Raw genomic sequence first — 24,660 nt, 5'->3', positions numbered from 1 at the left:
CTGAAATCAAGTGCTCCTCTTTGAGAGAATATATTTACACAATGAAAATTACAGTAGACCTCACTGCCACAAGACCTTGAGGCAAAACATTTAGTCAGATTCTATAAAGGATTAGACGCTGACACGAATAATAAAAATAAGTAGAGTTACATTAACAAAGTTAGACATGTATATGGGATATAAGCCATCACGATGTAGGGCATAAGTCAGCCACTAATTAATGAGGTTGAGTAGATGCTTCCCCTATGGGCAGGTAATTCCATAATTGTCCATATCTGTGTTTCTTGCACCTTCCTCTGAAGCAGCTAGTACTGGTCACTGTCAGAGACAGGATGTTGAAGTAGGTGGCCCATTGATTTGATCCAGTCTGGCTATTCCTATGTGCCAGAGTAAAATATACTCTATTTTGAAATGGACTAAACTCCCAAGAGGCAACTTGAAATCAGCCCTTTTATGTCAATTAGAACAGTGCGATTCTGAATGGCTTTAGACTCAGAGGTGCTTTTACAATGACCATTTCTCCCACCACCGAAAGAAAACGTTCAGCCCTGTAACAGAGACAAGCACCACCTAGGAAATGTTCATTGGTGTTCTCATAGAATTACCCTCAGCCTTTCATTCCCTTTATGGACCCCTCCAGGTATTCTTTAAAATGTATGTAAATAAGTTACGTGCATAGTTGGGCAGCTGTCACTAGCCCAAAGAGTAACTAAAATAAAGTAAATAGGACTATACACTGCATCCTTTTAAAGCGTGAGATGCACACTCTGACTTAGCATTGTGGAAGCTTTCCCTACTGGAGATCCAGTAGCGTAGCTAGGGGGGTTCAGGGGAAGCAGTTGCTTCCCCTCAGCACATTTTTCAAAAGTGGCGCCTTAGGGGTTACCTTATATGGCGCCAGTGGGTGGGGCCTGCTCCTCTCTGAAGAGCAGCACAGCCGGAGGAGCCGGGGGGGGGGGCGGTGGGCGCGTCTGGAGGAGCACGCCAGGCGGCCAGGTAGAGAGAGGGGACAGGCTGCGCTGCGCTGCTTGGCCCGTTCGGGTCCGGAGCGCTCGGGCTGGGTTGGGGGGAGCATGTGTGGCGGCGGCGGGGGCCCAGGGGGAGGGGAAGCATGCGGGGCGGCGGGGGGCTGGAGGGAGCATGCGCGGCAGCGGGGCTGGGCTGAGCTGAGAGCGTGCCGCCTGGCAATATGGGTGCCGGAGGCGGGGGGAGAAGCGGCGAGTGGGGAAGAGGCTGGGCGCCTCGGCAGCAGCCTTGAGGGAAAGGCTCCGTTTGGCTGGGCTCAGTGCTGCAAGGTGTATCAGCACAAAACGCAACCCTCCCCTTTTGCAACTGGGAGCGGTTTCTGCCACGCAGCGTAGCAGTTTGGTAAACTGTTTGTTAACTTGCTACCGCCTGTCCATGGGGTTGCGAATCAGGAGGGGATGGGGTATGTGATCAAAAACGATCCCGATCTGCTTCCTGACCAGAGTGGCCGTTTTCATTGCATTCGTGAAAGGGGAGGTAGGATTTGTGGGTATGGAGCGTGCCCCTGAGCCCAAGTTGAGACCACAGTGGCCCCTTTTCATTTTTTCCACTGCAGGGATGGGGTATGTGGTCAAAAACAATCCCGATCTGCTTCCTGACCAGAGTGGCCCCTTTCATTGAATTCATGAAAGGGGAGGTAGGGTTTGTGGGTATGGAGCGTGCCCCTGAGCCCAAGGTGAGACCACAGTGGCCCCTTTTCATTTTTTCCACTGGCTTCTCCTTGCTTAGTTCCAATGACTGGGCTGCTCATGCACCTGTCACTGGTCCAGGGATGGTTGCAAAACGGGAGGGATGGGGTTTGTGGTCAAAAACACTCAAGGTCTGCTTCCTCTGGGGATGGTTGCAAAACGGGAGGGATGGGGTTTGTGGTCGAAAACACTCACGGTCTGCTTCCTCTGGGGGATGGTTGCAAAACGGGAGGGATGGGGTTGTGGTGGAAAACGCTCACGGTCTGCTTCCTCTGGGGAAGGTTGCAAAACAGGAGGGATGGGTTTGTGGTGGAAAACACTCACGGTCTGCTTCCTCTGGGGGTGGTTGCAAAACGGGAGGGATTGGGTTGTGGTGGAAAACACTCACGGTCTGCTTCCTCTGGGGATGGTTGCCCATTCAAAAGTTCTGCAGCCACTGGTTATGAGCCCAAGCCTTCATTGTTTCAGAAGATTTTTTGCCCTTGGGAAGGATGTAAGATGACACCATATAATACACTACACTGAATATTTGTGAATCAGCTTCTACACACAAGTCCAGCACACAGGTCTTGCTGTCTTTTCACTGCAGTCCTTGATCTTGCTGACAAATCTGTAGAGAATTACTGGAACCATAAACTCCCTGAACATTAAATCTCACCAAATGAGGGTCAATCCATCCTCATCATTATATCTACTCATTATACTCCACACCTGTACATAGCCACTATATGAACTTCATACCCTCATATCTCAATGCCTGTACTTTGACCCATCAACCTTTTACCCCGAATCGGGGATATTGCAGATTATGTATTCCTTATGCCACCTGATTTTAAACCAAACTTTGCACCATCGATAATTCTGTACAGTATTCCCTGATAACCATAAACTTCTATGCTCAAACTCTGTTCACTTTTTTTTTTAAATCATCTTAATAAAAATTTTAAATCTGTTGAAACTGGTCTAGGTCTAGGCAAGAGAATGTCTCAGGGCCGCCCGGGGGGGGGGGTGCAATTTGTCCCAGGCCCCGGGGGCCCCACAGGGGCTGCCATGAATATGTCGGAGGCTCCCCCTGCATCCGTCTTCCCCCATCCCCCGGCGTCCCAGTGCGCCGTGTCCGGGAGCGGCCCTGGCGCGCTGCAGCTAAGCAGCTGGTATACATACCATTAAAGCATTTAATGTTTTTAAATAATGTATTTAGTGTATTTTCAAATTATTACAAAGCAAAGCAATTTTTGGGGCCCCTTCCATAAAAAAAAGTTGCAATACTCTAGTAACATTTATTTGGAAATGTAAAAAATAACCAGTGAAATACATTCAAAAATTAATCTGTAATAATTTGAAAATACACTAAATCCAGCATTTGAAAACATTAAATGCTTTAATGGTATGTATACATTTGCAGTTACATAATGGGCTGTCGCTGGGTGATGGTGATGGTTGGTGCAAATGGGCTGTCGCTGCCTGGGGGTGGTGCTGCTGTTGCCCAGGGCTCCAGGGGGAGCTGGGCTCTGGGTTGAGGGGCGCCCGGCTCACAGGGGCTGGGCTCAGGGATGTGGGAGATGGGGTCAGGGGGTGTCCGGCTCAGAGAGGCTGGGCTTGGAGCTGGTGGTTTGGGCTGTGGAGGGGATGGATGGGGTCTGGAGGTGTCCGGCTCAGAGGGGCTGGGCTCGGAGCTGGGGGTCATGGCTGTGGGGGGATGGGGTCAGGGGGTTGTCCGGCCCCTCCCTTACCATGCCGCTTACCCCCTCTACCAGAGCCTCTGCGTGCCACATCCAGGACGCCAGGGGATGGGATGGGGGAAGATGGAAGTGTGAGGAGTCTCCGACATACTCCGGGCCTGGGGCAAATTGCCCCACTTGCCCCCCCCTCTGGGCGGACCTGCTGAATAGTGGTGACTGGGAATGGGCCGGGGGGGGGGGGGGAGTGTAGCAGATGACAATTTGAGGTGAATATTCTCTTGGCCAGATTCTACTGGGTTTATGGTGCTGTGTGCTATGGACTGGAGTGAATAACCAAGAATCTGGTTAATAATTATTCTCTACATTCAGCTTTCTTCTTTCTCTCTCTGTGAATTATCACTAATTCAAAATAGTGGTTGCAAGTTGACTGGATAATGATAATAGCATAATCTCTTGTTAGAACATTGTAAACCCTACTACCTGATTTTTATATAATACACTCACTATACATAATACAAGAAATCCGTGATGTTAGAACCTGGCTATGCCGCTGCTGTAGGGGGCTCATCACCCAGCAGCTGGGGGCCACCATGTGGGCTTGGCAGGGCTGCTGGCCACGGGGCCAATGGGTGTGGGTGGGATCTCAGGAGTCATGTCCCAGGGATATGCCCCACTCCCCAGCACTGCTCCAGCTCTGAGCTGTCTCCACTGCCACTGCCTGGGACCTGTGGGGCCCCACCTGCCTCCCCAGGGAAAGAGCCACCTGGGACTGGTGCAGAGGCTGGGCCAGTCTCAGCCAGTCCCAGAGGACGGCTGGGGGAGGGGGAGAGTGTGGGAGGCTCAGCTGGATCCTGCCAGGCATGTGGGTCCTGAGGGAGCCTGGCCCGGGTAGGCCCTGCTCCTGCTCCAGCCTGGCTGATTGCACTCCCAAGGGGCCGGAGTTATCCTGCCCCAGGACAAGCTCTGGCTGCGCTGCCGGCTCAGCCTGGCAGACACAGTCACCTCCCATCAGGGCCGGGTATTGTGGCTGGGGGTTAGGGTGTGGGAGAGTAGGTCTCTAGTGGGTCTGGGAGGGTGCTGTGCAGTGGGGGGTGGGGAGATCTGTGTGTGTTGGGGCACTGGGAAGTGTGCAGGGGTCTGGGTGGGGCACTGTGCAGTTGTGGCAGTGGGGCGGTGGGGGGCACTGGGCAGTGAGGGAATCTGTGGGGGGGCTCTGGGCGGGGAGGGGCAGGGCACTGTGCAGTTGTGGGAGGGCTGTGGGGGGTCTACAGCTAGGGGGCACTGGGCAGTGAGAGAATCTGGGGGGGGTTGGAGTGGTCTGTGGGAGGGCACTGGGCATGGGGGCTTGTGGGGGTCTTTTCACGTATTCACACACAAAAACGTGAAAAAGCGCGCCTCAATTGTCCAATAGATCAATTTGGCATATTAGCCAGGAGGAAGCAGACCGTGAGTGTTTTTGACCACAAACCCCATCCCTCCTGATTCGCAACCCCATGGACCAGTGACAGGTGCATGAGCAGACAAGTCATTGGAAATAAGGAAGGCGGAAGCCAGTGGGAAAAAATGAAAGGGGCCACTCTGGTATGACCTTGGGCTCAGGGGCATGCTAGCCAGGAGGAAGCAGATCGATGAAAGGGGCCACTCTGGTCTCACCTTGGGCTCAGGGGCATGCTCCATACCCCCAAAGCTTACCTCCCTTTTCACGGACTCACACACAAATACGTGAAACAACGCGCCTCAATCGTACAATAGATCAATTTGTCACATTAGCCAGGAGGAAGCAGATCAACCAAAGGGGCCACTCTGGTATCACCTTGGGGTCATGGGCCCGCCCCGAAGGGGAAGAAGCATGATGGGAGCACAGGGCCGGGCTGGCCAGTGTGCGTCTGGCAGCTCCCGGTTTGTAAACAGTGCCATTGTACTGGGCTGGGTGGAGCAGGGTTGTCCCTGCCGTGCCATGACCCATCTCCCATTGCCCCCGGCCAGCCCGTCGCTCTGAGGACTCTGCCCCCCCATGCCCCATGTCCCCATTTCCCCCCTTGGGGACCACAAATATGTTTAGCACCAGGCCCACAAAAAGTTAATCCAGCCCTTTTTGGGGTGCAGGCTCTGGGATGGAGTTGGGGTGCAGGAGGGTTGCAGGCTATGGGTAGTTTGAGTGAGGGGTGCAGGCTCTGACCTGGGGCATGGGATTGGGGTACAGGAGGGGGTGCAGACATGTGGGCTCTGGGAGGGAGTTAGCAACTCAGCACGTTATATAAGAGAAATGAGCTGCAGTGATTTCATATAGGCATAGAAACTGATAGAAGACACTTTTACATATTCAAAATGTGAGAGGCAGAGTTGGAGGGAGGGAGTGTCTGTACAATATTTCACCGCATTCAGTCTCCTGGCTGGATCAGTAACGTAGCCGTGTACAGGGCCGCCCAGAGGATTCAGGGGGCCTGGGGCAAAGCAATTTTGGGGGCCCCTTCCATAAAAAAAGTTGCAATACTATAGTAACATGTATTTGGAAATGTAAAAAATAACCAGTGACATACATTCAAAAATTAATTTGTAATAATTTGAAAATACACTAAATACATTATTTAAAAACATTAAATGGTTTAATGGTATGTATACATTTGCAATTACATAATGGGCTGTTGCTGGGTGATGGTGATGGTTAGGATGGGGTCGGGGGGGGGTGCCCCACCCCTTACCATGGCGCTTACCCCCTCTCCTGGAGCCTCAGCGTGCTGCGACCAGGAGCGGCCCCGGACAGCGTTGGAGCCACCGCGCTGCAGTGCGCCAGGGCCGCTCCCGGACGCGGCACGCTGAGACACCGGGGGAAGACGGAGGCGGGGGCAGCCTCCGACATATTCGTGGGGGCCCCTGCGGAAAATTGCCCCACTTGGCCCCCCCGTCTGGGCGGCCCTGGCCCTGCAACACTTGTATAGGATAGAGAGGAGCTGCGGTGATTAAGCTTTGACAGGCTAGGAATTGGAGGCCTGTGCCTTTAAGACCCCAGCCCCAGGAACCCGCCCCCTGCTCCGAGGCTGACATGCAGCGTCCCTGTGAGAACAACAAAAACAGCCTCTGCCCCCCCCCACCCCTAGATTAGCGAGCACAGTGGGTGGTTCATCCCACGGGGTCACTGTTCCCCCCCTCCCCCTCCCTAAACGGGGGTTTTGTACCCACACGGGGTCTGGCAGTGTCTCCCCTCCCCCCCCCCCCGCTTAACCCCCGGCTCTCACCCCCCACCACCGATTTTTGCCCTTCAGCCCCTCTTCTGCCGCTAGCTACAGTAGCTTGAACCCCCCAGGCCAGTAAAATTCTGCCCCCTGCTCAGACCCTGACAGCCCCCCGCTGGGATTTGCCCCCCTTAATCCTTTTAAACCCCCCCCAAAGAGGAGGCAGCAAAGCGTAAGTAGAAGTAAGGGCAGAGAGAGGGCAGTGGCTACAACGAAGGTTACTGGGCATGCTCAGTTTGAGTGCGCCTGCTCAGTGCGCCCAAAGTAGCAAAACGGGAGCGAGAGCTGAGAACGGCCCAGCTCAGTGCAATAATTGATGGCAACAGCCCGGCTGACCGAGCAGGGGCGAGGAGTGCAGCCGGGCTCGGGCGGGCAAGCAGGCGGGTGGCTGCTTGCTGCTTAGCCTGCCGAGCTGCGAGCCCCGACCCGGTGGGGCACCGGGCACCGGCAGCAGAGGAGCGGGGGAAGGGCTGGCCAGGGACAATGGCAGGAGGGATGAGATGCGGGGGGGCGTGGGAGAGGAGCTTGGTGGGCGCAGAGCAGCCGGAGGAGGAGCCAAAGGGGGCGTGGCCAGAGGAGGAGCCAAGGGGGGGGCGCGCCTTTTTATGTTTGCTCCCCTGCTCTTAAAACCTGGCTATGCCACTGCAGAGATCACACAGTCTGTGGGCACTTGTGTTTTTGGCAGATTTATAAACCAGATAAGAACAAGTTTTTGGCAATGCCTAATGCTGAGAAATTTGAATATACATAAATAACTCAAATATTTGCTCAGAAATCACATCAGTGGGTATGACTGAAGTCTAGGTCAGTTGGCAGGGGAAACGTTGACTCTGGTAGATCAGTGAGCCGATCCAAAATCCACTGAAATCAATGGAAACATTCCCAATGACTTCAGCAGTTTTTGGATCAGCCCCTAGGGCAGGGGTGGGCAAACTTTTTGGCCCTTGGGCCACAGATGGGTGGGGAAATTGCATGCAGGATCATGAATGTAGGGTTTGGGGAGGGAGCGCAGGGCAGGGTGTTGGGGTGAGGCATGCAGGAGGAGTGCAGGCTCCGGCCCAGCGATGCTTATCTTGAGCAGCTCCGGGGTGGCAGCAGCGCGCAGCGAGGCTAAGGCAGGCTCCCTGCCTGCCCTGGCCCCACGGTGATCCCAAAACCGGCCGGCACCACGTCCCTGCGAGCCCTGGGGGAGGGGGGCCGAGGGCTCCATGCGCTGCCCTCACCTGCAGACACCGCCCCCCACAGCTCCCATTGACAGCAGTTCCCTTAGCCTTAGCCCTGGGGGTGCAATCCCGAGGGCCGGATCCAAAGCCCTGACGGGCCGGATTCAGCCCGCGGGTCGTAGTTTGCCCACCCCGCCCTAGGGCCCTGATCCAGTAAAGCCTTGAAGTATAAACTTAGCTTTAAACATATGAGTAGTTCTGTTGTCTCCATGGAAACTACACCATGTGCTTAAAGTGAAGCACATACTTGAGTGCTTTGCTGGATTAAGGCATAAATAAATGTAAAGCATGAACTGGCAGCCATCTTGGCCCAGTATCTTCCCATGATAAGTATATATCACATGCTTTTTGGGGTGGTGGGGAAGCCTCATGGTCCAGGGGCAAAGGTACAGAACTGGGACTCGGAAGACCTGGGATCTGTCCCTGACTGTGTCGTTAGGGTTACCATTCGTCCGGATTCCCCCGGACATGTCCGGCTTTTTCGGGTTAAAAATAGCGTCCGGGGGGAATTTGTCAATGTCCGGACTTCCCCTCCTTCCCCCTCCCATGCAGAGCGTGCGCGCGCTTACAAAGCAGCCAGTGCTCCGACAGCCAGAGCCAGAGCCCTGCTTGCACTTCCCCCTCCTCCCTCCTGAAACTTGACACCCCCCCTCCTCTCCCTCCCTCCACTCACAGATCGCCGGCTCCGACACTGCTGCCCTCCCCCGCTGTCGAGCACGCTGCTCTGCAGCACAGTAAGGGGGCCGGGGGCCAGAGAAGCGGCAGGGAGGTTCGGGGGGGGGGGGTAGTCAAGAGCCAGGGGGGAGGGTTGGATGGGTCAGGGAGTTCGGGGGGGGGGGGCTGTCTGGGGGTTGGGGGTGTAAGGTTTTGGGTAGTCAGGGTACAGGTGGGGGGTCTCAGGAGGGGGCAGTTAGGGGACAAGGAGCGGGGGGGTGTTTGGGAGTTCTGGGGGGGGCTGTCTGGGGGTTGGGGGTGTAAGGTTTTGGGCAGTCAGGGTACAGGTGGGGGGTCTCAGGAGGGGGCAGTTAGGGGACAAGGAGCGGGGGGGTGTTTGGGAGTTCTGGGGGGGCTGTCTGGGGGTTGGGGGTGTAAGGTTTTGGGCAGTCAGGGTACAGGTAGGGGGTAGGGTCCTGGGGGGCAGTTAGGGAGAGGGGTCTTAGGAAGGGGCAGTTAGGGGACAAGGAACAGGGAGGCTTAGGTAGGGGGTGGGGTTCTGGAGGGCAGTTAGGAGCAGGGGTCCCAGGAGGGGGCAGTCAGGGGACAGGGAGCGGGGGAGGGTTGGGAGTTCGGGGGGGGCTTTCTGGGGGCGGGGTGGATAAGGTTTTGGGCAGTCAGGGTACAGGTAGGGGGTAGGGGCCTGGGGGGCAGTTAGGGGATAAGGAACAGGGAGGCTTAGGTAGGGGGTGGGGTTCTGAAGGGCAGTTAGAAGCAGGGGTCCCAGGAGGGGGCAGTCAGGGGACAGGGAGCAGAGGGGTTTAGATGGGTCAGGAGTTCTGGGGGGGGCTGTCAGGGGGTGGGGGTGTGGATAAGGGTTGGGGCAGTCAGGGGACAGGTAGGGGGGTAGGGTACTAGGGGGCCAGTTAGGATGTGGGGAAGGTCTCAGGAGGAGGCAGTCAGGGGACAAGAGGCAGGGAGGCTTAGGGAGGGGGTGGAGTCCTGGGGGGCAGTCAGGGGACAAGGAGTGGGGGGGAGGGTTGGGGGTTCTGAGGGGGCAGGAAGTGGGAGGGAGTGGAAGGGGCAGGGGCGGGGCTAGGACAGGACGGGGGCGGGGCTAGGACAGGGGCGGGGCTCCTCCCGTCCTCTTTTTTGATTGTTGAAGTATGGTAACCCTATGTGTCGTGGACCTTGCTTGGGCAAGTCACTTCATCTCTTGGTATCTCTGTCAAGCAGGTGGGACTCTCCAGCCATGGCAGGACATCCACGCAGGAGAAGGAAAGCTCCAATTGCAAACCAAGAATGTCAGCCCTGGCCAGCCGGTTTGTAAAAGTTGTGTCAGTCACATACGCTCTCTGGGTCTGCACCACCAACCCCAGCTAACAGGACACGCCAAAGCAATCAAACCTTTTTGGATAGTCTTCTAGACACGATTGCTTACAAAAGGGGGAGCAGACGTCATGCTCAGAAGAATGGCAATACTCTACAGTCCCACAGCTATGTGTCAAGGGTCCTAGAGATTTCAGAGAAGGTATCATTGCCAGGAGTTTCTTATTCCAAAGTTTGATAATGAATTAAGGGAGAGTACATGGGACCTTTCCTGGCTCTGACATTGACTTTCTGGGCAAATCCCTCACTTACAATTACTTACATACCTGTCAGGGGTGTTGTGAGGTTTAATTAAAGATTGAGCTGGGTAGAAGTGAAATGTATTATTTCCCGTACATGCAGTGTTAGCTTCTGAGACAGAGAATTAATCTGATATTCACCTTTACAGATTCTTTTAAAATGTATAACTTATTTTACTCTAGATTCAAGAGATTCCAGGCCAGATTTTGTTCCATAAGGCTATGGTTTTATACTGATGTGGGTACTTATGATCTAGAGCAGACAGAGCCATCACAGTTTTATAGTTCAGGAGGCAATGATGAATCAACAAAGTGGGCATCAGCTGGGTAAGAGTCTTAGTGGTGATGATCATTTTAAAATCTTCCACTGGAAAGCAGGGCAAGCAAAAGATGTACTATAGGTTTTAGATTTCTTGAGGATCCTTAATAGCCTGGAATGTGTGTTATACATACGGAAAAGGAAATAGACTGGTCTGTCAGTTGCCATTGAAAGCTATTTTTCCTGCAATCATCTGGGCATATAAGGAACAGTGATGTGTTTAATGAGTCCTGATGCATGGGGGCATTTTTAATTGATATTGTCTAATCAAAATCTGCCTGTCCATCACACCTAGGTCAAATAAAAAAACCCAACTTATGTAATTTTGAATTCCTCTCTGATGAGCATGATATTAGACCAACAGGTGATAGTCCGTGTTATCGCTTCTTTTTGCATGATGCAACAGAAAGATGTAAAAGAAAACAGTCTTAAATCAAACAGAAAGTTGCCTTTATGCTGACCTTCTGAAAGTTCTGTCCACACGTAGGGCAATGGCGGGTAGTGGAAATGTTTCAAAGGCTCTGCTTTTCCCTTCAGTGGGCATGAAGTTGACCTACTGTGTTAGCAAATGTTTATACTTTGTGCCAGTTTGCACCAAGCATCAGGTATTTTAAAAAGCATATCCAGGGGTGAACAGGGCTGATTTCTTCTCCACTGGAAAACAACCAGCAAGGCCCCGAAATCTGCAGCTACTTGGCAAAGGGATGACACAACTGTTCAGGAACAAAGTACATAAGAAATATAGGCTCCAATCCTATACTGAAGTCAGTGAGGCTCTCTGCAGGTGCAGGCGTTTACGGACATAGAGCTTATTGGCTCGAGGCCATACTGAATGAGCATGAAGATTAACTGAATTTACCAGAGGCAGCCTGCTCCATTACTTAATGTTGGAGAGTGTGGAGAGCACTGAAAGCTCATAAGAATAATTTTAAATCATCCTCAGAGCTACCAGCTGCAGAGGCAGCTGGGAGCCCTGGGGCTCAGGGGCGATTTAAAGGGCCCAGGGCTTTGGCCGCTGCTATCGCAGCAGAGCTCTGGGCCCTTTAAATCACCAACAGAGCCCTGTCGCCGCTAACCCGGGGCTCCAGCAGCCAGGCTCGGGCAGTGCTTTAAAGGGTCTGGGGCTCCGGCTGCTGCGGGGTAGCGGCAGGTCTCCCACGGTGATTTAAAGTGCCTGGGGCTCCGGTGGTGCGGTATGCCATACTGGCTTACTTTCACCTCTGCCTCCCACCAGGGCCGGCTCTAGGTTTTTTGCTGCCCTAAGCAAAAAAAAAATTTGGCTGCCCCCCACCCCAGCCCTGGGTTCTCCCGCCCACACCCCCTGCTGCCCCAGCGCTGGGCTCCCTGCTTTCCCCCCCCACCAGTGCTCTCCCCTACCCCTCTGCCGCCCCAGCCCTGGGCTCTCCCCCAACCTGCACCCTCCTGCTGTCCCAGCCCTGGGTCACTGGTAACTCGCTCCCAGGGCGGGTCATTCAGCAGGAATTTTGGATGTGCACAGAACACAGACAGGATTGGTTCCCATATGGTTACAGAACTGCAGTAAAGTCAAACAATTTTCAGCTTGTGTGATTGGAGGATATCTGGATGCATATTATAAGACTATCCATAAATGAGGAAAAGTTGAGGTGCCTTTATTATTCTTTTGTTCCACTCTCTCTTTCTATGGAGAATTTGCCAATGCAATCACTGTCTTCCTTTTAAACAAATAAAACTAAAGAAAAAAGAAAAGGCAATGACTATTGAAAATAGCAATTCCAGTCCTAAAAACTACTGGGAAGCATTTCTTGCTCAATTTTATCCTACTTTTTTTACAGCAAGTTACAGTGGATCAGTATATTTGATTTGGGAGAAATGAAGTTAACAGCTGCCTGAATTGAGCTTGAGCACTCCTGAATTTTGAGGGTGTTCAAATCTGGAAGGCAGGTGCTAGATTCCCTTTCTGAATATTAGCTAAATCTGGAAAGGAAAAGTCAATTTCTGCTTCCATGGCTCAGAAGTGGAAATCCTCCTAAGTGCCTGGTACTGTATCTAAAGCTGCCCAGGTGCAGAGCCTCCCCTCCCTTACTTTTCATTTTAAATTCTGGTGGGCTCCAGGAACCTCCCTTGCTAGGCTTCAGATAGAGAGGGGCACTGTCCATTTAGTCCACCCAATTCCTTCTTTGGGGGCTGCAAGGTGAGGTCACACCAGTATCCCTAATCCAGTCTGGGAAAGTCTTCTGAAGGGGATATCTGGGGCAAAGCCTTCTATTCCTTGGGCACACTTGTTCCCCATTCACAGTGCCACCCCTTTTGACTCACAGCAAGCTGCAGCATGGCTCAGCTACCTCATTCCCTACCTCTCCCTTTCCTGTTGATAGCTGCCAAGAGATTGCTGGGAAATATAGTTCTTTCCCTGCTCCAGGGCTGGCTCTATAGGCAGGGAGCTAGGCAAGGAACTACAGCTCCCAGGGTCCCATGGGTTCTCAGCTCCCATGCTGGATCCCCAGCTGATCTGTGGCTCCGCTTCTGCAGGGTTGTGAGAGGGCAGGAAGTGAGTTAAAAAAAAAAAAAGATGGCCCGAATGCTGCCCCCTGCAAATGTGCCGCCCCAAGCACCTGCTTGTTTTGCTGGTGCCTAGAGCCGGCCCTGCCTCCCACATCTCAACCCCCTTCCCCAGCCTGGAGCCCCCTCCCACACTCCGAATCCCCCTTCCCCAGCCCAGACCCCCCTCCTCCACCCCAAACCCCTCATTTCTGGCCCCACCCCAAAGCCTGCACCCCCAGTTAGAGCCCTCACCCCCTCCCACACCTTAGTCCCCTGCCCAGCCCAGTGAGGGTGGGGGAGAGCAAGCCAAGGAGTGAGAGGGAATGTAGTGAGCAGGACGGGCCTCAGGGAAGGGGCGGGGATAGGGTGTTCCATTTTGTGTGACTGGAAAGTTGTCAACCGTAAGGGGAGCTGGGATGTGCCAGGTGAAAAAGTCCTGGTGGAAGGTGAATGCAGGGGGTGGATGAACCCCAGCAGTCTGCAAGGTGTCAGTAATCCCCGGTGGCAGGGCGGGGAGGGTGAGTGAGTGTGGGAGAGGGGTTGTGATCCCTTGGCGGGGGGAGGGGGAGAATCAGCCCTGCAGGGCCTGGGGTGGATAAGCCCCTACGCGAGGGGAGGTCAGCGTGGGGGCAGTGCGCTCGGCGGGGGAAGGGGCGGGGTCAGTGACCCCGGGGGCGGGGCGGGGCGGAAGGGCATCTATCCAGTAACCAGAAGCAGCGGCTGCTGCTGGACCACGTGGTGGGGCGGGTCACATGATCGGGCTCAGCTGACGGCTGGCCGGGGCGGGGCGCAGCGCAGGCAGGGCTCTGCCATGGAGCGCGCTGAGCCGGTCTGGGAGCGGGCCTGGGCCCTGGACGAGATCCGCAAGGGCAGCCAGAGCTGGTCGCTGGCAGCTGACGCCGGCGTGAGCGTTGGGTGGCGGCTCGGGGCCATGGGCGCGGCTCCCGGGGGGCCGGGAGTGAAGGGAGGCTGGAGGCGGGGGTTAAGGGGGAGGTGAAGGGAGCTGTGGAGGGCTGGGGTAGCTGGTGGGCGGCTGATGAAGGCGCTAATGGGCAGGTGTGGGTGCTGGGGGACTTGTGCGGGGAGGTGAAGGGAGTTATGGGGGTGAAGGGGGAGGTGAAGGGGCATATGGGGGTGAAGGGGAGAATGTTGGGGGGAGGTAAAGGGGCATATGGGGGTGAAGGGGAGAATGGTGGGGGGAGGTGAAGGGGCATATGGGGGTGAAGGGGAGAATGGTGGGGGGAGGTGAAGGGAGCTATGGGGACTGGTGGAGGTCTGGCAGGAGGTGGTGAAGGTAGCTATGGGGGGCTGGTGAGGGGTTGTGGGAGAAGTGATTCTACAGTTGGACTTGCTCTCAGCCTCTGGGCCCTCCTTAGCCTCTCCTGGCACCTGTTTCCCTCTCCCCATGCTGTGGCAGTACCAGGGGGCTGTTCCCCAGGTGTTTCTCATTGCCCCACAGTGGGGGCCTGGCCTGTTACTTGCTGGCCCCCTGCGAAGGGTGCTATCCTCAGGCAGCCTGTACCCCACTCTAGTGAGTGCAGTCGGGAGGGTCTTGGCAGCTGGGAGTAGTGGGGTGCTTGTGGTGGTGGGGGGAGCCCAAAGGCTGAGCCAGCTGTGTTCCCCAAAGCTAGCAGCTAAAGTAGGGGTTGGCTCATGGGTCTGGGGGGGTCATATACAAGCTGGCAGTGGGGCTCTTTGGGCAGCTGGCTCTAATGAGGGGTGTGTTTCTCCTATGCTGTGTGGATTCTTGAATATGTGGACCTCTCCCTGCAGACTGGAAACCCAAACATGGCACTAGGGTGCTAGTGCCCAAGAGCTGGGAAATCTCTTCCCCGCGGCCCCTCTGGAAATACAAACAGAAAATGAAACTGGTCTTACTCTCCAAACTGAGGGCCACCTTTCCTGTGGATTGGGGAGGAGGCAACCCACGGATGTCCTGAGAGCTCTAGAATTTCCCATCTCCCCATTCACCCTACTCCTCCTAGTCCCCTCTGTGACTTTCTTCTCCTCCCACCTGTTCAGCGCATGTACCGGTAGTGACAGGTTCAGCATTAAATACCTTCAGAAATTTCTCAGGTTGGCAGCACATCCAGAATAGTGCTGCAGACAGCTGCCATCCTGGGCTTTCCCCTCACTTCCCTGTGTCACATCAAGTCCTCATGGAATCATAGTGCAACTAGTGCCAGGTGCCATGGTGAAAGGAGAGGGATGTGATGCCACTTTAAATCCAACCCCTCAGCAAATCAGTGGTGGTTTCTGCTATTTTAATACTCTCTTGTTTTATGAGCTGGCCCTGTGTGAACTGCAAAAAAATAAACTACAAAAATAATGGAGGGTTGGGGGGAATCACAAGAACATTTAGAGTATTAGTAACTTGAGTCACGAGTTCTCCAGTCTAAAAGATCTTTCTTTTGTCATTTTCCCGTTTTTAATTCACTTGAATGACTGGCCTTTTTATTGTGACTAAAGTTATCTGAAATTAAACACCACTCTCTTATGTGTTTTGTAAATAGCTTCTGCATTTTCTGCAAGAGTTTTCCCAGCAGACCATCTCCAGGACGCATGAAATTAAAAAGCAAGTAGATGGACTGATTCATGAAACAAAAGCCACAGACAGTCGCCTACGTAATGTCTTCAATGACTTTCTTATGTTGTCCAACACACAGTTCATTGAAAATGTGAGTGCACCAGGATCTAACAGGGTTAGAAGCAAGTGATATAATTTGGAGTATGTTAAAATAGTGAGCATTTCTCCTGGATCTCTCTTGTTTGTTCATTTTTGTTTTGCAATCCTATAACTATTGGTAGAATGATGTATTGTTTCTGATGATTTTGTCTGTTCAGAAGTCACTTCTCTAAATTATGCCAGTAATATTAGGCAAGTTTGTAGTTCTGGCTTCTTTACACTACTATGAATAGCACCTTCCCTTCCTTATCCTGGTGCCTGCTGGGTCCTAGCAACCCGGGGATTTCTTTTGGTTTTTCAGTTCAGCTGCCTGAAGTCTGACATAAGGGGCATCTCCTTGTGATCCACTTCTGGGTCAGAGCCCCTGTCCATTGAGAGTGGCTGAGAGAGCCCATATCTGATTGTTCTCCACAGTGTTTTTTTAGTGTCTTGTTCAGTCCAGTTGTAAATGTCCTCTAAGGAGACTTCGTTAATCTTGGAGACTTCCACAGGCTGATCTGAAAAGCAGTGTAGAGTTTTTTGAGATGATCACCTATCTCAGTGGTTCTTAACCTGGGGTGCACGCACCCCCTGGGGGTGCGAGATGCCCTTTCTGGGGGTGCAAGACATGCCAGATTTTTTTAGAAGGTAAATCATCAAAAACACAAATTAAGCACAGGCATGTAAGTACAACTACTTTGTTTCATCAAACCTATGTATTTATTAACATTATACATTTTTAATGATTATGCTGTTAAATTTTAACTGAGAATTATATATTTATTTTAATTTCAATCTTTCATTCTATAGTTATGATATATCTAGGTTTAAAGAACTGACCTACGTCAATGATTTTTGATAAGGGGTGCAAGAACATATTTTTGAGAACCAAAAGGGTGCAGGCTGCAGTAAAGGTTAAGAATCACTGACCTATCTGAATGTATCTCTTGATATACTGTTAATAGGGACAGTGTTCATACAAGCATTTGGTTCTGCTAAACCTGCGTTTCCCAACCTGTATGTCATGAATCCCAGGGGGATCATGACAGAGTACTGTACTGGGAGGGGTGGGGTGTGTATGAGACCTTTGGGGGAAAAAAAAGAGGGGGGTAGAAAATGTAAGTAAGTGTTGCTAAAGTGTTGGGGGGGCGAGGGATGGAAAGAGAGAATCAAAACTCTGGCACACTGCGATTGTCAGCTTGCATGAATGCATGACGGTACCAGCACTGGCAGCCACATAACAATGGGCTCGTAGATCACATGGTAGGAGTGCTGCCAGCATGGCACCCAGGTACTGCTCAGGCATGCTGGGCCTTGGGGAGCCAGGTCCTCAATGTGGCTGAGGCTTATGATTCTCTTGGCATCAAGGACCCAAGGCTCACCGGCAGTGAGGGGTAAGAGTGTGGGAAGCAGGGGATGGGATGTGTGTATAGGGGCTCATGGTGGGAGGGAGGGCAGAGGCTCTTGTGTCTATGATCTCAGGGGCTCCCCCCCTTAAGGGCTCAGGGAGGCTCTGGGTCTGTGTTTGTAGGGGCTTATGGGCCATGAGGGGCAGGTTAGAAGGGGGCATCTGAGAGGGGAAGAGGAAAAGTCTCTAACCTTCAAGACGAATGTAAATAAAACAGTGTTATCCACCTTGCGGAGAACAGGCTGTGGAGTTGCTCAGTGAATTCTGTATGATAGGCCTGCAGCACCTTTGCAAGTACTGCACCTGTAGTAATCACATCTTGGGTGACTTCACAGGTCATATTGGAAGCTCTGCACAATTGTAATGTCTTCATTATGGTATAGTAAAAGCAGGTGCTGTAAAATATCAGAGCTGATGGTTTGAAGACAATTGTCTGTAGCTATAGCTGTTTATTAGAAGAAAGTATTTGCTGTGATATGATGACTGTATTGGTGCTTGTATATGTGAACATCAGTGTTTCAGTACAGTAAGAAGTTGGATGTGAAAAATGTTGGCGTTACACACTAAACTTCTACTTAACGAATAATGCTATAGCAATGAATGGCTTTAATTTCTTTAGGCATTCTGAAGTGTTGTGCACACTGGCAGATATTTTGCCTTGATCAACATTGTACTCTGATTGTGCTGGGCTTTCATAAAATAGAGATACTTTATTCCTGTAAGGGCCTTTGTACAAGGACAAGGCAGTGGAGAATCAGGCCCTTGGTATCTTTAGATACTGTGATACCTAGCTGTGTTGTGCTGCATCACAATGCTGCTGTGTACGACATTTAAAAGATATTATGGGTGCTCAATGTCTTTGAAAATCTGGTCCAAATTGTCTCAAGTTGGTTGCCCAAAAATTGAAGTACTTGGAATCGGGGGCCGCTTCTAATACCTTTGGCCTAACTTTTCTGTGCTTCAGTTACTAATCTGTGAACCAGTTTAACGTCTTACGAGATGTTCATAGCTAGGTTTGGCAAGCTGGTCAATTGACCATCCCTTATTTGACCATGGTCATGTATTCCAGCAAGTGTCCTGATGTCGGCATCAGCCTACCTTTTTGATTGCATTATAGTGCCAATGGATGACAAGCCTATTTAGATGTCTTGATTATTCACTTTACTACATGCTAATGCCACCTGTTGGGGGAAGAAGGTGAACAAATTGAAGTTGAGCATCTTGATTGGCTGGAATCTTCTAGAACAAACGTTGTATGTAGGATATATCTTTACTTGTATACTGGCCATCAATGCACTTAGTGACTTACAAAGCACATTCAGTAAATTAAGACAGTCTTTGCCTGAAGAATTTACAGTGTAAAATGACTACACAAACATGCAGAAATTAATTCTGAAGAGAGTGGACGAGGGAGAGGAGGGTTCAGTTATTAAAATTTCTTTCCCAACACAGAGAGAAAAGATTTAACTTTAATATTTTTCTTTTGTAACTGTTCAGTCTTGAATCAGTTCACATTTAAATATGAAGCTGACATTGCTTAAAAAAAGGTAATAATCATTCCTGTTTTTAGAACTTCACCTTACTGTGTTTTGCATTTTTCTCAGTTAAAGTAAATCAGTTAAGTAACTTGTTTTTTGTAATTAGGCATAAGCAAATAAGGCTAAGCCTATTGGAGACCATAAAGTCTTATTCTTCTTCAAGGGATTGCTCATGTCTATTCCACAGTAGGTGTGCATGCTCGCCACGTACACCAGTGCCAGAAGTTTTCCCCTAACAGTACCCGTAGTGGGAGAGCCCCATCGACCCCTGGAGTGGTGCCTCCATGGTGCGGTATAAGGGGCGCTGCGCACTCCCCCCATCCTCAGTTCCTTCTTGCCGCCAGTGAAGGTGCTTCGGAACGGCTCCGCTCCAGCTTTGCTGTAGCTCGTCCCCAAAACTGCTTGTTCGTTCAGTGTATGGTACCGGTAATTAGTTAGTTTAGTTTAGCTAAAGCGCCCGGGCTGGGGCGTGCCCCAGGTTTTAAGTCATGCGACACTTGTAGGTGATCTGTGCCACTGAGTGATCTGCACGCAGACTGCGCTTTTTGGGGAAACCCATCTCAGCGATCGCTGCAAGATTTGCAAGTCATTTAAGCCTCGGACCAAGAGAGAAAGGGACATTAGGCTCAGGGCTATTCTGATGGAATCAGCGCTGACCCCAGCTCCGGCATGCCGCCCCGAGTCGGCACCGCGGTGTTGGTGCGCGGTGACCCTTCGGCGCCAGTGACTAATCGGCATCGCTCCCCGACCATGGGGCATGTCAAGAAGGCTAGGAAGAGGCCTTCTTTGCTGCGGAACTGAAGTAAACCCAGGACAGGGGCTAGACCCATGTCAGGCAGTCCTTGATCCCCAATGGCCTCTAGGCCTCTGACTCAAGTCGAGTGGAGTAGCCCGGCCCATTCGGAGCAGGCCTCCCCGGATGTCTGGATGCCCTCCACACCGGAGGCCCTGCAGGCGACCCGGGATATTATGTCCATGCTGGTGCCAGGAGCACCGCCAATGTCGGCCCCGCACTCCAGAGGCAAGCCGCCTCTGGGATCTCCACAGTCACCCCTGGCACAGTACCAGTCTCAGTCGGGGGAACGTTCCCGACACCGTTCACCATCCAGCAGCCGTTCAGGGCAAAGTCCACGTGGATCGCCCTCAATGCCCACCAGGCTGTCTGGTTGAGTTCCTTCTGACCAAGACTCTCTGCACCGCTCCACCTTGGAGCAAACACCGATGGGACCGAGGCAGACGATGCCAAAGTTCCTCGTCTCGGAGGGGCTATCGCAGCCAGTCATGGCATGAATGTCGACGTCGTTCCCGTTTGGTGTCGTGCTCCAGGACCCCGCCACGGCACCACCTCCAAAGCCCCGGGCATCAATCGCTGGCGTCTTGCTGTCGCGGGCCCACCCAGTGGAGCTGATCGCGGAGCAGCTGTTACCAACTGTACCAGTCCTCCATGTCGGGATCGCGGTCCTGTGGTCGGCATCCCTCCCGGTGCTGCTGCTCCTCCCAGTCCAGGAACAGCGGCAGGTCATATGTCAGCCTAGCCTCCCTTTGTAGCCGTCCATCAATGGGCCAGGCCGAACATCTGGCCCCACCGGTGCCACAGCAGGTGCAGTGGCATTGGGCCCTGTGGCTGGGCCCATGGTACCAGTGGGCACCGTGGCCCCCGATGCAGCCCCTGGTGGAGGCTCGCTCCAATGCCTCAGAAGGACCTTCGGCCTCCCTCTCCAGACCTCCGAGGAAAGAGTCAGTGGGACGTACATCCTTGGCACCATGCCCAGAGACCAATCAGGTGGTGAACCCTCCAGTGCCGGTGGACACCCAAAGTACTGTGCCAGCCTCCTCACCATCCCTGGATGAGGCGATTATGGCCCCTCCTTCCTCTGTCCCACAGGAGGACTTTAGGTCCCACCAAGAACTCTTAAAAAAGGGTAGCATCAAGCCTCCACCTTCGAGCAGAGGAGATGGAGGAGCCCTCGGACACCCTGTTTAACATGTTGTCCTCCTCGGCACCGGGCAGGGTGGCCTTGCCTCTCCACGAAGGGGTGGCGAAAATTTCAAATGCCCTGTGGCAAACCCTAGCCTCATTGGCCCCCATCTCTAAAGAGAGTGGAATGCAAGTATTTTGTACCTGCCAAGGGGCATGAACACTTATACACCCACCCTGCTCCTAACTCCCTGGTGGTCGAGTCGGTCGACCACAGGGAATGGCAGGGCCAACCAGCCCCTACCCTGAAAAATAAAGATTCAAGGAGGCTGGACTCATTTGGAAGAAAAATTTATTTGTCCTCGAGCTTCCAGTTACAGGTGGCGAACCACCAGTCTCTCCTGGGCCAGTAGGAGTTCAATCTGTGGGTCTCCCTGCCCAAGTTTGAGGACCCCCCCCCCCAGGAGTGCGACAGGAAGGGGTTCAAAGCACTGGTGGAGAAGGGCACAGCGGCCGCCAGGGCAACCCTGCAGGCAACTTCGGATGCAGTGGACATGGCCGTACAGTCCATGGCCTCCACAGTGTCCATGAGAAGGGCGTCATGGCTCTCACTCTCTGGGCTGTCCAGTGAGGCGCAGACCTCCCTGCAGGACTGCCTGTTTGACGGCAAAGCTCTGTTTGCAAAACAAATGGATACAAAGCTGCATGGCCTGAAAGACTCCCGCACGACTCTCCAGACTCTGGCTCTCTATGTTCTGGCTCCAGCTAAACTTAAGTTCAAGCTGCAGCAGACTCCTGCTCAGGCCACCCAGTCAAAATACGAGACTGCTTATAAGAAGTTGTGGGACTATAAGAGGTGCCCACAGAAGCTGTCTCGGCCTGCCCCCCAGCCTGGGTCCTCCAAGGGCAAGCAAGCCGGGAAAAGGTGGCTTTGATGGGATGCCCCGGGGCACCCTGCTAGTTCTCAGGGATCCACCCTCAATAAAGCTTCCCTTCTCCAATCGGTTGTGTGCTTTCTTCCCGGAGTGGTCGTGGCTGACCTCGGACCGATGGGTCCTCAACACCATCTCCCGGGGCTACACTCTCCAGTTTACTTCCTCTCCGCCCAACCACCCCCCTGCCCCATCCCTTCTGGGGGACTCCTCGCACGAGGCTCTGCTCTAGCAGGAGGTGGGGCGGCTCCTGGGCCTAGGAGTGGTGGAAGCGGTATCGGGGGAGTTCAAAGGCAAGCGGTACTACTCCCGTTATTTCCTTATTCTGAAGGCCAAAGGGGAGCTCAGGCCCATCTTGGACCTGCGAGGCCTGAACGAGTACATGGTGAAACTCAAGTTCCGCATGGTCTTCCGGGCCTTCATCATCCCCTCCCTGGATCCCGGGGGCTGGTACGCCGCCCTTGATCTGCAGGACGTGTACTTCCACATTCATATATTTGAGGGGCACAGACGCTTCCTCTGTTTCATGGTGAGGCAGGAACACTACCAATTTACGGTCCTCCCATTTGGCCTGTCCACTGCCCCCAGGGCATTCATGATATGTATGTTGGTGGTGGCGACCTACCTCAGGCGCCGGGGGGGTCCAGATCTTAACCAACTAGCTGTCCAGATAGGGGAAGGGCAGCTCCTGGTCGCAGGTGCGGGAACACGTGGCGCTCCTTCTGTCCACGTGCACCACTTTGGGCCTGTTGGTAAACAACACCAAGTCCAACGTTAGTCCTGGTACACCGCATAGAGTTTATTGGGGTGGTCCTGGACACCTCGTCGGTCAAAGCCTCCTTCCCACCGGACAGGTTCAAGACCATGAAGGGGCTCATCGACACGGTCACAAGGTTTCCGGTGACAACAGCAAGAGTGTGCCTCCAGCTCTTGGGTCACACGTCGGCGTGCACGTATGTGGTCTGTCACGCCAGACTCAGGATGAAGCCCCTCTAGCTCTGGTTGGCCTCGGAGTTCTCCCAGGCCAGGGGCAGGATGGACAAAGTCCTCACAGTGCCCAAGCCACTGATTGCCTCCATACGGTGGTGGTCCTCCCCAAGAAACATGCTCTATGGGATCCCGTTCAGGGGCAGGGCCCTGTTGCTGGAGCTGGTGTCCGACGCATCAGACCTGGGATGGGGGGGCCATGTGGGGAACGTTCAGACCCAAGGTCTGTGGTCAGCTCAGGATCTGACCCTCCACATAAACATCAAGGAGCTCTGGGCGGTAAGATTGGCGTGCATGGCCTTCCGCTCGCACCCGGAGGGCTGGGTGGTCAGGGTCCTCACTGACAACACGGCCTTGATCTTCTATATCAACAGGCAAGGCGGGGCCTGATCCTCTGCTGCAAAGCCCTCAGGCTGTGGGATTTTTCTATAGCCCACAACATCTGCCTACAGGCCTTCCATGTACCGGGTGCCCGGAATGTGCAGGTGGATCGCTTGAGCAGGGACTTCTCCTCTCAGCACAAGTGGTCTCTCCACCCAGAGGTGGTGCACAGACTTTTCCAAGTGTGGGGAACTCTCCAGGTGGACCTGTTTGCGACTCGGCAGAACCGTCACTGTCCCCAGTTCTGCTCCGGGGGTCCTGGGACGGGGTGCTATCTCCGATGCCTTCCCCTGTTCCTGCTGATTGGCAAGGTCCTAGAAAAGATAAAGTTAGACAAGGCCTGGGTCCTTCTGATTTCCCCAGGATGGCCCAAGCAGCATTGGTACAGGACCCTCACGGGCCTGGCGGTCGCCCTGCCATGGCTGTTGCCATCCTGCCTGGACCTGCTCTCCCAGGGCCGCCTCCTCCACCACAACCTAGCGGCACTCCACCTCACAGCATGGCTGCTCAATGGCTAGGTAGGGAGGAAAGGACGTGCTCGGAAGGGGTTCAGCACGTCTTCCTAGAAAGCAGGCGGCCCTCCACACGCCGATCCTACTTGGCAAAGTGATCTCGGTTTTCCAGATGGGCGGATGAGTTGGGGGCATTTCCCTGGTGGCTGCCCCGATCCACCTTATTCTGGACTATCTCCTTCACCTTAGAGCCCAGGGCCTGGTGCCCTAGTCAGTCAAGGTGCACCTGGCGGCCATATCAGCCTTCCATCCGCCGGTGCAGGGCCATACAGTATTCTCCCATGCTATGACTGGCCAATTCCTTAAGGGGCCCCATATGTTAGGCCCCCGGTCCTGCAGTGGGACCTAAACCTGGTGTTGGCCCATCTCACGGGGGCCACTGTTTGAGCTGCTAGCCACGTGCTCCTGGTCACAGCTCTCGCGGAAGGTGGCCTTCCTGGTTGCAATCATGTTGGCTAGGCGGGTCTCAGAACTCAGGGCCATGACCTCCGAGTCCCCTACACGGTGTTTCATAAAGATATGGTCCAGCTCCACCCACAGCCTTCGTTCCTCCTGAAGGTGGTCTCCGCCTATCACATGGGTCAGGACATTTTTCTGCCGGTCCTCTGCACCAAACCCCATGCGTCCAGTGAGCGCCACCTCCACACGCTAGATGTGAGATGGGCTCTAGCCTTCTACCTGGAGCGGACTAAGCTGTTCAGAAAGTCCTCACAACTGTTCATCGCCTCGGCCAAGCACATGAAAGGTCGTCCGATCTCCACTCAGTGGCTCTCCAACTGGATCACCTCGTACATCCGTAGCTGTTATGACCTGGTGGGAATCTGTCTACCACCAATTGTGAAGGCGCACTTGACTCGGGCGCAGGCCTCATGGGCTGCCTTTTTAGCCTACGTCCCCATCCAGGACATTTGTAGGGCTGCTACATGGTTTTGAGTTCACACTTTCACCTCGCATTATGTGATCGTCTCCCAAACCAGGGAGGATGCCAGGTTTGGCAGGGCTGTGCTCCGTCCTGAGAATTTGTGAACTCTTACTCACCTCCAACAGATATAGCTTGGAATCACCTATTGTGGAATACACATGAGTAATCGCTTGAAGAAGAAAAGACAGTTACCTTTTCCGTAACTGGTGTTTTTCAAGATGTGTTGCTCATGCCTATTCCACATCCTGCCCTCCTTCCCCTCTGTCGGAGCTGTCTGGCAAGAAGGAACTGAGGGTGGGGGGGCGCGTGCAGCGCTCCTTTTACCGTGCTGTGGAGGCACCACTCCAGGGGTCACTGGGGCGCTCCCCTACGAGTACTGCTAGGGGGAAAAACTTCTGGCACCGGTGCGCGTGGCGAGCA

The 24,660-nt window shown here is 53.5% G+C and overlaps 1 protein-coding gene across 5 annotated transcripts in view; it reads left to right on the top strand.

Moving 5' to 3' along the window:
- Window positions 1-13,769: 13,769 nt before the first annotated feature.
- Window positions 13,770-24,660, top strand: part of WASHC2C (WASH complex subunit 2C) — a 66,710-nt gene continuing 55,819 nt past the window's right edge. For all 5 annotated transcript variants that reach the window (XM_054034169.1, XM_054034168.1, XM_054034167.1 and 2 more), the window contains exons 1-2: window positions 13,770-13,881; window positions 15,491-15,655. In XM_054034169.1, coding sequence (XP_053890144.1) covers window positions 13,789-13,881; window positions 15,491-15,655 — 258 coding nt within the window. In that variant the 5' untranslated portion in view covers window positions 13,770-13,788. The remainder of the gene's footprint in view (window positions 13,882-15,490; window positions 15,656-24,660) is intronic.

Source organism: Malaclemys terrapin, chromosome 7, assembly GCF_027887155.1.
Source record: "Malaclemys terrapin pileata isolate rMalTer1 chromosome 7, rMalTer1.hap1, whole genome shotgun sequence".
NCBI lineage: Eukaryota > Metazoa > Chordata > Testudines > Emydidae > Malaclemys > Malaclemys terrapin.
Note: the sequence above shows the minus strand (reverse complement) of the source record. Positions and strands in the feature narration are given on the sequence as shown.